This window comes from Orycteropus afer, unplaced genomic scaffold (genome assembly GCF_000298275.1).
Source record: "Orycteropus afer afer isolate SDZICR_OR568_19922 unplaced genomic scaffold, OryAfe1.0 scaffold00175, whole genome shotgun sequence".
Lineage (NCBI taxonomy): Eukaryota > Metazoa > Chordata > Mammalia > Tubulidentata > Orycteropodidae > Orycteropus > Orycteropus afer.
In genome coordinates this window covers 425,349-439,397 of record NW_006921762.1, presented here as the reverse complement: position 1 = coordinate 439,397, position 14,049 = coordinate 425,349, and the positions used below count along the sequence as shown (strand labels likewise).

Sequence of the window (14,049 nt, the reverse complement as noted above, 5' to 3'; positions counted from 1 at the left end):
GTCAGTTGGCCAGGTAGCTGTCTTCCAAATCTCTTGGCATAACCAAGTGAGTGCCTCCAATGGGGCATCCATTTGTTGAAATATTTCAATGGGTATTCTGTCAATTCCCAGAGCCTTGTTCTTTGCCACTTCTTTCATTACAGCTTTGACTTCCTCCTTCAGTATCGTTGGTTCTAGATCATATGTCACTTCCTGAAATGGATGAAGATCAACCAGTTCTTTTTTGGTACAGTGATTCTGTGTATTTCTGCCATCTTCTCTTGATGTTTCCTGCATCATTCAATATTTTGCCCATAGAGTCTCTCAAGGCTTAAATTTTTCCTTCAATTCTTTCAGCTTGAGAAATGCTGAGCGTGTTCTTCCCTTTTGGTTTTCTAACTCCAGATCTTTGCACATTTCATTATAATAATTGACTCTGTCATCTTGGGCTGCTCTTTGAAATCTTCTGTTCAGCTCTTTTATCCTGTCAATTCTTCCATCTGCTTTAGCTACTCTCCATTCAAGGGCAAGTTTCAGAGTCTCTTCTGTCATCCATTTTGGTCTTCTTTTCTCGTCTTTTTAGTGACCTCTTGCTTTCTTCATGGATAATGTTCTTGATGTCTTCCCACAATTATTCTGATTTTCGGTCATTGGTGTTCAATGCATTAAATCTATTATTTAGATGGTCTCTAAATTCAGGGGGGATATATTTAAGATCATATTTTGGCTCTCTTGGACTTGTTTTAATTGTCTTTAACTTCAAGTGGAACTTGCATATGAGCAGCTGATGGTCTGTTTCACAATCAGCTCTTGGCCTGGTTTTGGCCGAAGATATTGAGCTTTTCTACCGCCTCTTGCCACAGATATAGTCAATCTGATTTCTTTGTGTTCCTGGTGAAGTGGAACACATGTGTACAGCTGCCATTTGTGCTGTTGAGAAAAGGTGTTTGCAATGAACAAGTCGTTGGTCTTGCAAAATTCTACCATGCAAGTTCTAGCATTATTTCTGTCTCCAAGGCCAGATTTTCCAACCACCAGTGATTCTTTTCTGTTTCCAACTTTTGCATTCCAGTCACCAGTGAAAATTAACACATCCTGATTGCATGTTTGGTCAATTTTAGACTGCAGAAATTGATAAAAATCTTCAATTTCCTCATCTTTGGCTTTGGTGGTTGGTGCATAAATATGAGTAATAGTCGTATTAATGGGTCTTCCTTGTAGGAGTATGGATATTATCCTATCACTGACAGCATTGTACTTCAGGACAGATCTTGAAACATCCTTTGCAATGATGAATGCCACACCATTCCTTTTCAAGCTGTCATTCCTGGCATAGTAGATCACATGGTTGTCTGATTCAAAATGGACAAAATCAGTCCATTTCAGCTCACTAATGCCGAGGATATCAATCTTTATGCATTCCATTTTATTTTTAACAACTTCTAATTTTCCTAGATTCATACTTCATACATTCCGTGTTCCAATGATTAATGGATGTCTTCAGCTGTTTCTCTTCAATTTGAGTAGTGCCACATAAGCAAATGGAGGTCTTGAAAGCTTTACCTTGTCCACAGGAGTAAGGCTGGGTTTACTCAGATGATGCAGCTCTTCCTGGAAGAAGTACAGCCAGAATACTCCTTCCAAGTGAGAATGGCGAGACTTCATCTCATCTACTTGGGTCATGGCACCAGTCCTTGGGAAGAATATCATGGTTGGTAAAGTGGAGGGACAGAAAAAAAGGGGAAGACCCTTAAAACAAGATGGATATACACAGTGGCTGAAATGATGGGCTCAAGTATAGCAAGGTTTGTGAGGATGGTGCAAGACAGGGCAATGTCTCGTTCTGTTGCACATAGGGTCACTACTTAGCACCTAAAAACAACAACAACACACATACACTTACCATATGACACAACATTCTCATTCCCGGATGATTAACAAAAGAATGAAAACTTATGAAAGTTTGAAAACGTAACTTTGTGCTATGGACACAAAATTTTTTTTGTGAATAACGGTGGTGGCTTTACTTATAATTACATAAGACTGGATACAACCCATATGACCTTTAACTGATGAATGGAAAAAGTATTCCATATTTTGGAATACTCTTCACTGAAAGAAAGAAAGGAACATGGCATACACAGTAACATAAGTGAAACTAAAATGCATTCTGATAAGTGAAAGAAGTCTGACTCCAACACATACGTGCTTTATGAATTTCATTTATAATAAGATACTGGAAGAAGCAAAATGAAGGGGCCAGAGAAAACATCAGTGGTTTCCAGGGATTTGTGGTATGCAAGAATGGATGGATGAAAAAAGACAGCACAACAGCATTTGTGGAGTGGGGTGGGACGGGACATGCGTATGGTGGAATTACTGTGTACTCTGATTGTACTAGTGTTTACATAGTTCTATGCAGTCATCAAATCATTTTGCACACCTATTCCTGAATAGCTACAGCAAGAATCTACAGACTCCAGCACATGGGCTAAATTCAGTCTATCAGATGGTTTTGCATGGCCCAGGAGCTAAGCACAGGTTTTAAATTTTTAAATAATTGGGGAGGAAAATCAAAACAGTAATATTTCTTGATATGAAAATTTGATAAAATTCAAATTTCAGTGTACATAAATAAAGTTTTACTGGAAGAGGGTCATGCTCATTCATTTACATATTGCCCTTGGATGCTTTTATGTTCTAACAGCTGAGTTGAGTAGAGACCATATGATGTATGCTCAACACTTCACATTGCTGCTCAGTACACTACAAATCACAGTGGCATAGTTAAACTAAATGGTGTTTTGAGTGCCACCTGTACTGCTACACTGTGACATTTTATTTTTTTTACTACCAGTAGAAATTTCACTGTGAACTAGAAGGCCAACAGTTTAAACCCAACAGCCACTCCTTGGAACCCTAGGAGGGGTCGCTATGAGCTAGATCCAGCTCGGTGGCAAACACAACAATATACCTCTATTGCTTCAAAATAAAATAAATAGAAAAATGGACTTCAAATGTTATCTTTTAAGGCACAATGGAATGTAGAATGTTTTATTATAAAATTAGATGACAAAGCAGTGTGCTTATTATATACTGACACTGTAACCACATTACATATACATCACTACAAAAAAAACAATCAACATAATATCCCTAACTTATAGGAAAGTAATGTTCAGAAAAACAAGAAATTTTAAAACAAAACATGTTATCAGAGCGGAATTTTTTCACATAAATAAAAAATGAGGTATAATCCAAGTATGCATAAAAAGGGCAGAAGGGAAGGTATAAATACAGCTGCCAACGACAGAGATATCCTTGCCTATCAAAGCACTAGTCTGGATGTTATGTGTTTGTAGAAAATGAGGAAGAAAAGGGTAAAGAAATTAAGACTACTAACTCCAATGTAAAAACATCTGTTAATAAGGTGGCATAATCTCTGGCGGCATAAAGGAGCTCTGGTGGCGTAGTGCTTAAGGCATCTGACTACTAACCAGAAGGCTGGCAGTCTGAACCCACCAGCCACTCCTTGGAAGGAAGACTGGGCAATCTACTTTCGTAGAGATACTGCCTCGGAAACCCAAGGAGGGGTCACTATGAGTTGAATCGACTTGAATCAACTTAATGGTTTTTTGTTTTGGCTTATAAACCCAATAATGAGAAGAACAGAAACCAAAATAGAACAGTAAGGACAACAGAGAAAAATAAATCATAAAGATGGATATGCAAAAAAAAAAAAAAAAATACAAAAGAAAAATTAACTGGCAGAAAGAGGTGTAGAATTTTTGCCTGGAAATCTTATAAATTTCATTGAGAGAACCTGTATACATTGGATATTTAATAATATAATTCAAAATAGATTTCTGAACATACTATTGAGTGAGCTGTTTTTGCTAAAGTATCTAAGAGACCAAGTTACAAGATGGCAGTATTTCTAAATGTTACCATATGGCATGAATCCAGAAAACATCACTATAATGAGTCTGCAGTAAATTCATTTTTTTCATTCCAAAAGAGAAATAAGATTTTTGCGCTGAAATAGTTAATCTGTAATCACAAGGGCTTGCTATGAGTTCTAATAAATGTTTTAATCTCAGCAACAAAAGGAATTAAGGGGCAAGGGAAAGATTCAAATAGTACCTTTTGCATCATCAGAACCCGAAGCCAAGAGTTTAGGATCCATCAAATTAAAGTCAACACTCCAACACCTCTTCTCATGCTCCTGGATTTAGAAGAAACAAAAGTTATTCTCAAACAGAATATGTATCTTTAAATAATTAAAAAAAAAAAAAGATACCAATTTATTGCTATGGGCGGAGGTAAAGACAAGAAACAGACTATATGGAACATAAATGAAAAGTTAATTAAGGTTGCTAACTTAGGAGCTCTGGTAGCATAGTGGCTAAAACACTTGACTGCTAACCAGAAGGCTGGCGGTTCAAACCCACCAGCCACTCCTCGGAAGGAAGGTTGGGCAATCCTACTTCCGTAGTGATACTGCCTCGGAAACCCAAGGAGGGGTCGCTATGAGTCAGGGCCGACTCGACGGCACATAACAACAACAACAACAACTTGAAGTAGTTCCAAAACTTTCATACATGGATTAACCAAAAATTCATTTGATATACTCTAGAAATGCAAAGCTCTGAAGAAATGTTTCAGAAAAGCATTATGTGGTACTACACAGGCATGAAAACATACCAAAAATAGTGAATTCAAATCTGTTTATAAAGCACATGAACCTCTATAACTGTTAAGAAAAATGAAAATGTGATTCTTGCAATAAATAACTGGTATCATTATTTACCTGATAGACCTTTGACCTCTGCCCTGTGAATCCATCCCATAGGATAACAGTGCCTTCATAATCACTGCTGGCTAACAAGTTCTTATGATAGCTACTCCAACTGATACAGCTGAAAGAGAGAAATATAGGTATTATTTTAAGTAAAAAATGGAATACAAGAATTTTAATGTGCTTAGAAAAAGTAGTACCCCTTTGAAATGGTCTACATGAGTTCATAAATAATTATTCTGCCCACAACACACAAGAGAGGAGACATATCACTAATTCCTAGTGTTTTTATTTACACTGTCAGGTAATGACTGCCATCTTTGATATATGAGAAGAACACATCTATCAGTGAAGATGAGTGACCCAGGGAGCTCAGAGCATATCATGACAGAAGGGCTGAGACCTGGTCATATTGTTTAAGTCCCAGACCCAGCTGTACCAGGAACATTGGAATTGGGTTTCTACATTTATATTGAAAAATTTGACTAATAAAAGCTTATGACTAAACTTATAATTAAAAGTGTCTAACAATTAAATCTGTAGCATCTATGATTTCAACTTTTCTCAAGTACTCTGAAAATATACAACATATAAAATGCATGTTCTTCCTGAGACACATCTGCATCACACATACAGTAAACCCACGGCCAGAGTTGATTTCAACTTCTAGTAACCCTATGAAACAGAGGAGAACTGCCCCATAGAGTTTCCAAAGCTGTACATCTTATGGAAGCCGACTGCCTCATCTTTCTCCCACAGAGTGGCTGATGGGTTCAAATGCCGACCTTTCAGTTAGCAGTCAAATGCTTTAATCACAGAACCACCAGAGTTCCTCATACATATAATAAAGCTCAAATATATTAAGGAGGAAGTGCTCTATTTTATAAATAAGTACCACGACATGGTTAAGGGCACAGACAGAAACCAAACTACCCCCATTTGTGCCATGGCTCCTCCATATATTATTTAATCTTTCAGTGATTAAACTTTCTCATGCATAAAATGGAGCAATAATGTAACTATCTCATAATTCTGCATGAAACAAAAGCGCTTAGTATAGTACTGCCTGACACATTAAGAACACGAGGAAGCTATGTTTTGCTCATGTTGTATTCCTTCTGCTTAGGCCATAAACTGTAACAGATTCTCAATGATTACTGTCACTCACAAATTATCAGGGTTCAACATTTTAATGAATGCATTAGGAAACAAAAATGAAAGCTTTAACAAAAATGAAAGATAAAGGCTGTAATACCTACATAATAAAACAACAAAAAAAACCTCATTGTTGTCAAGTTGATCCCGACTCATAGTGACCCTAGAGGACAAGGTAGAAACTGTCCCATAGGGTTTCTAAGGCTGTAATCTTTATGGAAGCAGACTGCCTGATCTTTCCCACAGAGGTGCTGATGGGTTTGAACTACCAACCTTTCAGTTAGCAGCCAAGTGCTTTACTTGGCTCCCTGCTTAGATGACACTTATAAATAAATTATACATACACACACACAAATAAATATAAATAACTGAAATGCCAATACAGAGGGTCAAACAAAAAGAAGACCCACAATGAGATGGATTGACAGAGTGGCTGCAACAATGGCTTAAACATAGTAATGATTGTAAGGAGGGTGCAGATCTGGACAGTGTTTTGTTCTGTTGTACATAGAGTTGCTATGATGACACCTAACAACAATAAAACAACAACATACTATGTGTGTATTTAATCAAAACAAGAAACGGATAAGGAAGAATGCTTTGGAACATTCAAAGTTCTAAATAAATTTATTATTAGATAACTTCTTTAATTAAATTCTTTTTAAGCCAGTGCCCATGAGAATTGCTTGGGAAGCCTGTTAAAGAAAAAAAATATAGATTCTAGGATTTCACTGAGATTTTACCGGGCAAATGAGGAGCAGGTTCCAGTTCCTACATTCTTAATAAGCATTCCAGGCTTAAAAAGGCACTCCCCTTTTGAATTCTAATGCCTAATATATGAAACCTAAACATTATTCCTTTGATGAAAAAGTAGAATGTTTTCATGAAAGAATACTTAAAACCACATAGACAAATTACATTATTTAGAAATATGTGCATGTTAGGGAAAAAAATTCTGGTTTGGAAGCATTATCCATTGGTTACAGTAACGTTTTATTCAAAACTCCATCAAAGGTCATTTCCAACAAACACTTTTATTTGATGAAATGAACGACCAGACTTTCATCTGGCAATCAGAAAAACAATTCATACTAACCGACACAGGAGAAAAGCAACTAATATCTCTAAGACAGACATTCTATTTTAAGTCAAGTGTCCTCCATATATACCATATAAATATAATTGTTCAACTGATGAATAAGGTGTCACATAGGAAAGTAAATCAATACTCTCATTACTAATTATAGATACCAATTGCTATATACACACTGTATCATGTCAACAAAATAATGTAAGTACCTGATTTTGGAATTACAGGTCATTTCATTCTCAGGGTAATGAATATCCACTGCATCTTGGATGACTGTGCCATATTCATAGACCTTAATCTTCTTTGTAACCCCAGCAATGGCAAAATAGTCACAATCCCGGTCAAATTCAATACTAAGGGGAAAAAAGTATATTCTTGGTCAGTAAGACTATATACCTACCCTCAAGACATTTACAATGACATTTCAGAATTCAGTATTTTCTATTTCTAAAATTATTCTGTATACCAGGATAAGAGATCTACTTGAAATGCCTTCAAACTGTGATAGGTCCCTATGTCCAGATTAGTTGTTATCAAGATGCATCAAATAACAAGCAACAAGCATTCTGGGTAGAGTGCAATTCTGCTTATAGATGAACTTTTGTTCCTAGAAACTTGATATGCTTTTTAATTCAGTTCTAGTATTCGTAGAAGCTCTGGTGGCATAGTGCCTATGACATTAGACTGCTAACCAGAAGGTTGGCAGTTCAAACCCATAGCCACTCCTCAGGAGGAAGGCTGGGCAATCTACTTCCACAGTGATACCACCTCGGATTGGGTTCAAGGAGGGCTCACTATGAATCGGATCCGACTCGATGGCAGTGTGTTTGGTTTTTTGTCTAGTAATCATATTACAACTTACCCAACTATCAAAGCTAACAAGTTATACTGTAATGAAGAAAGATTTAATAGTTTGGTATATTAACAAAATATTTAAAAAGAATTACCAGCAAATATTTTTCATAAATCCTAGCCATTTATCTTCCTTCCATTTTGTGTGGATAACAAAATTTCATAATATGTAATGTTATTTCAATAAATAAACAAAGATATAAGCTGAAGCAGTTAGGGAAGGGGTGATGACAAAGGGACAGAATACACATAAAAGTACATCAACTAAATTATCATTACTTTTTCCCAAAGCCACTCCTAGTCCCTTAAACAATTATGATTTTTCTTACTTATGAATCCCTAATACATATTCCTTATACCACAAGCAAAGAAATAACAAGAAAAAAAATCCTTAAAATTTCCCTTCTTTAGAATTACTTAGGGAATTTGTCCCTCTTTTGCTGACCTTTCTTATGTAAATTTCAAAATAAGCTATTTCAAGGCAAAGTTCAAGATCTCAGTCACACTTTTATAGACTTAACTTGGAGTCTCAACAAAGTTATTGTATAAACCAGCTAGAAATTTAAGTGACTTGATGAAATTAAAAGCTGAAATGAACCTTCACACACACACATTACATCTCAGTATGACTTTAAGTATCCTCTGTAGTTTAGCTCAGCTGTAATGCCACAGAATACCTAGGAATTCTCAGTGATCTACAATTAATTACATAATAATAGCTAATATTCATTGACCATTAACAATTAAACACTTTGCATGTACTAATTCAATTTCCACAGCAACCCTATGAGGCAGTTATTATTAATATTTACTCACGTTATACAAATGAGGAAACTGAAGATTAGATGTTGATTAATGTTTTGGTCCTCTAGTACTGCTCTAACAGAAAAATCCCACAAATGTAGACAGCTTTAAAAACGGAGATTTATTCTCTTACAGTTTAAGAGGCTAGAAGTCTGGGTTCAAAGTGCCAGTTCTAGGGTCTGGCTGAAGGCCCCCTGACCTTGGGCTTCAGCTCAGTGCTGGCTCATTGAAGCTGGAGGCTTCTCTTAGGCAGGTGCTGGCTGCTGAGGCTGACAAACCCAAGGTCAGCAAGTAAAATGGTCCAGTCCCAAGATTATTAGGCAACAGGCAGGCCACTAGTTCAACTCCAGAAACAGTCCCAAAATTGGCAGGCAACATGGCAGGCTGCTGAATGAAGACTCGGCTACATGGAGGGTCCAAGCATGGCAGAAACTTCAGACCTTTCTCAAAGTGTCTTTTTATATACTGCAAGCAGACTATATCCCTAAGGGAACTAGCTACTCAGCTACTCACAGCAGATTTCACCATGGAATTGATTACCACTCTCATCATGGGGAATGCTATATCCAGCTGCCCAGCCACTCAAAACCAGGCCAGTCAAAGTTGACACATAACCTTAAATACCACAAGTACTTTGTCTGAAGTTGGCTTTTTGTAAATGGCTCAGTATTTTAAAAAAAAGGTAGTCTGGTTTCAGCATCCATGCTCCTAAATACTATGCTGAACAACAAATCCAAAGTCTTACCTAAAACTCAAAGAGTAAGAGCTAAAAGTTCAAAACCTAATATAACTATGTATGAAATGTGTTTTCTTTTTTCCTTATGATTTGGGTGAAAGTTTACAGTGAAATGTGTCTTTTACATCTATGTACATGTGCTACTTCCCACAAAATGTCTAGTCAGTACTCAGCATATACCAAACATTCATCAAAAACACATATAGAGACCATATACTTTTTTTTATGGATTATCTGTGATATTTTTCAGGACAGTTAATGATTAGATACTAATTTAGTAAGAAACTTGATGATGATACCTAAAAACCAAACCACTGCCATTGAGTCAATTCCCACTCACAGTGACCCTTTAGAACAGAGTAGAACTGCCCCCATAGGGTTTCCAAGGGTGTAAATCTTTATGGAAGCAGACTGTCTCATCTTTCTCCCATGGAGCACCTGGTGGGTTCAACCTGCCAATCTTTCGGTTAGCAGCTAAATGCTTTAATGACTACACCACCAGAACTCCCTTAATGTTAATGATACCAAACCCAAACCAAATGCACTGCTGTTAAGTCTGGTCTGACTCATAGTGACCCCTCCTTGGGTTTCTGAGGCGGAGTCACTACAGAAATATATTGCTCAACCTTCCTTCCAGGAGTGGCTGTTGGGTCCAAACCACCAGGCTTCTTGTTAGCAGTCAAATGCCTTAGGCACTATGGTACCAGAGCTCCTAATGATGATGATAGGTAAGGAAAACAAGTACACATTAAGATTATTTCCCTAAACACAGTGAGCTGTTCATTTTTCATTACAACTTTGACTCCTTCCTTTATTTTATAAATATTTAAAGGAATTTCAATCAGTTAAGTATCAGTGACCACAACACAATTCAGCCAGATGCACCCACCTTGCCTTACTCTACCCAACAAAGTATGACTATATAGCATTGCAACAGATTTATTTGTACAAAGAATTCAATTGAACTGCTGCCTTAGCTACTGTTTACTGCCCTGTGGATTCTAATGCAGCATAACTTTATCGATGGCAATGATTCATGTACTCAAACTCAATTTATATTTGCAGCCTCCTGCTACTGAAAGAGAAATGTAACTGTGTCCTAAAATGGATAGTTATCAGAACTGACATAATTTTCTTAACTGAGTTTTTATACAACTGAGACTTCAAGAGAAAACCAGCTATGTCCTTAAAAATTTGTCATGTACAAAGTACATGGATAATAAATTAACAACATTCCAATGGTATACCAGTAAAAATCAATGTGTCATTACCAAGATGTTAGGTTTTGAATATAAAAATAGTTTAAATACTAAATACTGAAATAACAGTTCAAAGATACTACAGGGAGAATACTGACATTATATAAGGTCAAAAATTAAAGTCAAAAGAATTGATTGGGTGGACTAAATAACTAAACCTATTATTTCTTCTATTGCTACCCTGTTATTCAAGATAACTTTCTATCATTTTTCAACAAAGGTTATTTAGCTATATTAGCTCACTCGTAACTTTCATACTAAAAAATTAGCTTTTTGTTTTGTTATCACTGCTACTATTTTCTTCTATCATGGTTTTTGTTTTTAATATTTTGGGACATCATATTCTGGCCATCACATTTATCCTGTAAACACAAGAAAGTTTTAAGAGAAAGACTAACCAAAAGGTATAAAGAATATTACTATTTCTGGTAAGTTTTGATTGAAAGGAAAAAGGAAGAAAAACTGCTGCCATTTCTCTTTATCTTTTTATGCAAGTACTTTCACTTCACTGAAACTCAGTAGGATTTAAGTATTTCCAAACACTGAACCATTTGCTACCTATCTCTGACAGGTTTAATAAGATCTGTTCTGAAAGATAACCATGATGAGGCCCCAGAAACAAATCATGAAATACCTCAGATGAATGCTGTAGTTTTCAGGTTCAGAGAACTTTTCAGACCTAATCTAAAATAGATGTTCTATTTTACAGTGCAATATTTCAGTTGCTTTTACTATAAAATCAAGTAACATAAAAACAGTACAAAAATTAAATAGTGACTAGTTATAGTATCTAGGAGCTCTCATGGTGTAGTGATTAAAGTACTCGGCTGCTAACCAAAAGGCTGGCAGTATGGGCCCACCAGCCGCTTCACAGGAGAAAGATGAGGCATGTTTCCACAAAGATTTGCTGCCTTGGAAACTCTATGGGGCAGTTTTACTCTGTCCTAAAGGGTTGCTAAGAGTGGGAATCAATTGGATGGCTGTGGGTTTGGTTTTGATTTTAGTTAGTATCTAAGGCTGAAATAAAGTAAAACATAAATTAATCAAAACATACCAGCTTATGTTATTAAATTCAAAAAGGTATTATTAAAATTGCTACTGTTATACAAGGTCCATTTCTGCCATCTACTATCACCAGTCAGAAGGAAGGTTTGGCAATCTACTTCCATAGTGATACCACCTCAGAAACCCAAGGAGGGGTCACTATGAGTCGGATCCAACTCAACCGTAGTGTGTTGTGTTGTTTTGTTTGTTGTATTATCACCAGTAATTCTTAAATGAAGTTGTTTATGAAAACTTACTGCAATGATAAATTCATATTTGCTTCACAATTTCAAAATACACAAATTTTTTTTGAAAACTATTATTACTTGGACTTGACTTTAAACATGGAAATAAAACGCATTTTTCTTTCACACTTGAAATATTTCAACTGCTTTTTAAAAAAGTGATTTATTTCAACAGTTGAAAAATGTAATTCAGCCTGTAGGAAATGGGTTATATTCTTGTCAAGAGGGCCATCAGTCAAGTGATTAAGCAGCAAGGTAAAAGACCACACAGGACAGCTGATTAATGGATACTTCTAGTACAATGTAGCAAATGCAAAGCTGTCAATATGCCCAAGCAGTGACTTTTGTCAGTGTTCCCACTGTCTATCATATCTTTTCAAAGGTATAAAGTAAGAATTAACAAACACGTGGATTAATATTCCTGAATGCTAGAATCTACTTTACCAAAAGAAAATACAAAGACCAGTTGTTAAAGTTCTCATTTCCACAGTAGGGTGCCTCAAGAGAGACAGGCTACTATAATTTCAAGAAAATATAAGTTAGAAATTGGCCATTTCAACAAGAGAAAATGAGCAGATCTTTAAAGAATACATACAAAGGATAAATAAGAAAGAATCAATGTTATTCAACTGACTTTATCACAAATCATTCAATAGTAAGAGCTAAAACTTACATAACAAACATTAACAGTTACTTTGGGTCAAGCATTGTTTCAAGTACTTTATATAAATTATATTTATATACCCACTGTATAGATAAGGAATCTGAAGTACATTGATGTTAGATAATTTGCCCAAGGTTACAGTATATTTTGAATTCCAACAACCTGGTTCCAGAGTCTATGCTCTCAATCACTATGCCATTTTAGTAAGAAATGGTCTGGTCTTCAAATAACACAAACACAATAAGCAAGAAAATAAGCAAGAAAAATAATATAGAACAATAATATATAACATATATAACATATATAATAATAGTAACAATAATTCAACCAGTACATCAAGTTAAACATAAAGGGATCAGTAAGGTAGCCAGCCTTACAGGGTTTATAATGAAAGGGAAAGATTATACAAAATAAAAGCAAATATTAAATGATAAGAACCAAATATGCTACAGGAAGTCAGAAGTCAATAATTAATAAGTCCTATTGGGAAAAAAATGGATGACTCATGAATATTCTCTCTCAGTCATCAAATATACAGAATGCCAGTTATCTTCCAGACATTTACCTAGCTGATAGAAAATCAAGATATTAAAAAATCAAAACACAACATTTAAGAAAGTCATGCAAACATACTTGTTAGGTGCCATCAAATTGGTTCTGACTCATAGTGAGCCCATGTACAACAGAATGAAACACTGTCTGGTCCTGTGCCATCCTCATAATCATTGCTATGCTTGAGCTCATTGTTGTAGCCACTGTGTCAATCCATTTCATTTAAGGTCTTCAACTTTTCTGCTGAACCTCCATTTTACCAAGCATGGTACTTTCCAGGGACTGGTTCCTCCTAATAACACGATCAAAGTAGGAAAGATGAAGTCTCACCATGCTCACTTCCAAGGAGCATTCTGGGTGCACTTTTTCCAAGACAGGACTTACTTGTTCTTCTGATGGTCCACAGTATATTCAATATTCTTTGCCAACACCAAAACACAGAGGCATCATTTCTTCTTTGATCTTCCTTCTTCATTGTACAGCTCTTGCATGCACATGAAGCAAATGAAAATACCATGGCCTGAGTCACACACACCTTAGTCTTCAAAGTGACATCTTTGGTTTTTAACATATTAAAGAGGTGTTTTGCAGCACATCTGCTCATTGTAATGTCACTTGATTTCTTGACTTCCAAAGGCACTGATTGTGGATCCAAGTAAAATTAAATCCTTGACAACTTCAATCTTTTCTTCATTTATCCTGATATTGCCTTTATCAATTCTAACCTGGGTTATTGCAGTAGCCTCCTTACTAAGTCTCCTACTCCTGGCTATCTTCGTTCTTAATCTCTTTTGTTGTTATTTGGTGCAGTCGAGTTGATTCTGACTCAAAGTGACCCTATACAACAGGGTAGAATTACCCCATAGGGTTT

General features: G+C 36.0%; 1 protein-coding gene across 1 annotated transcript in view; it reads right to left on the bottom strand.

Moving 5' to 3' along the window:
* The window catches only part of COP1 (COP1 E3 ubiquitin ligase), a 377,440-nt gene that overhangs the window by 140,839 nt on the left and 222,552 nt on the right, over positions 1-14,049 (bottom strand). The window contains exons 12-14 of the mRNA XM_007947084.2: positions 7,232-7,375; positions 4,790-4,898; positions 4,123-4,204 (exon numbers count right to left, since the gene is read on the bottom strand). Of these exons, the coding sequence (XP_007945275.2) occupies positions 4,123-4,204; positions 4,790-4,898; positions 7,232-7,375 (335 nt within the window). The remainder of the gene's footprint in view (positions 1-4,122; positions 4,205-4,789; positions 4,899-7,231; positions 7,376-14,049) is intronic.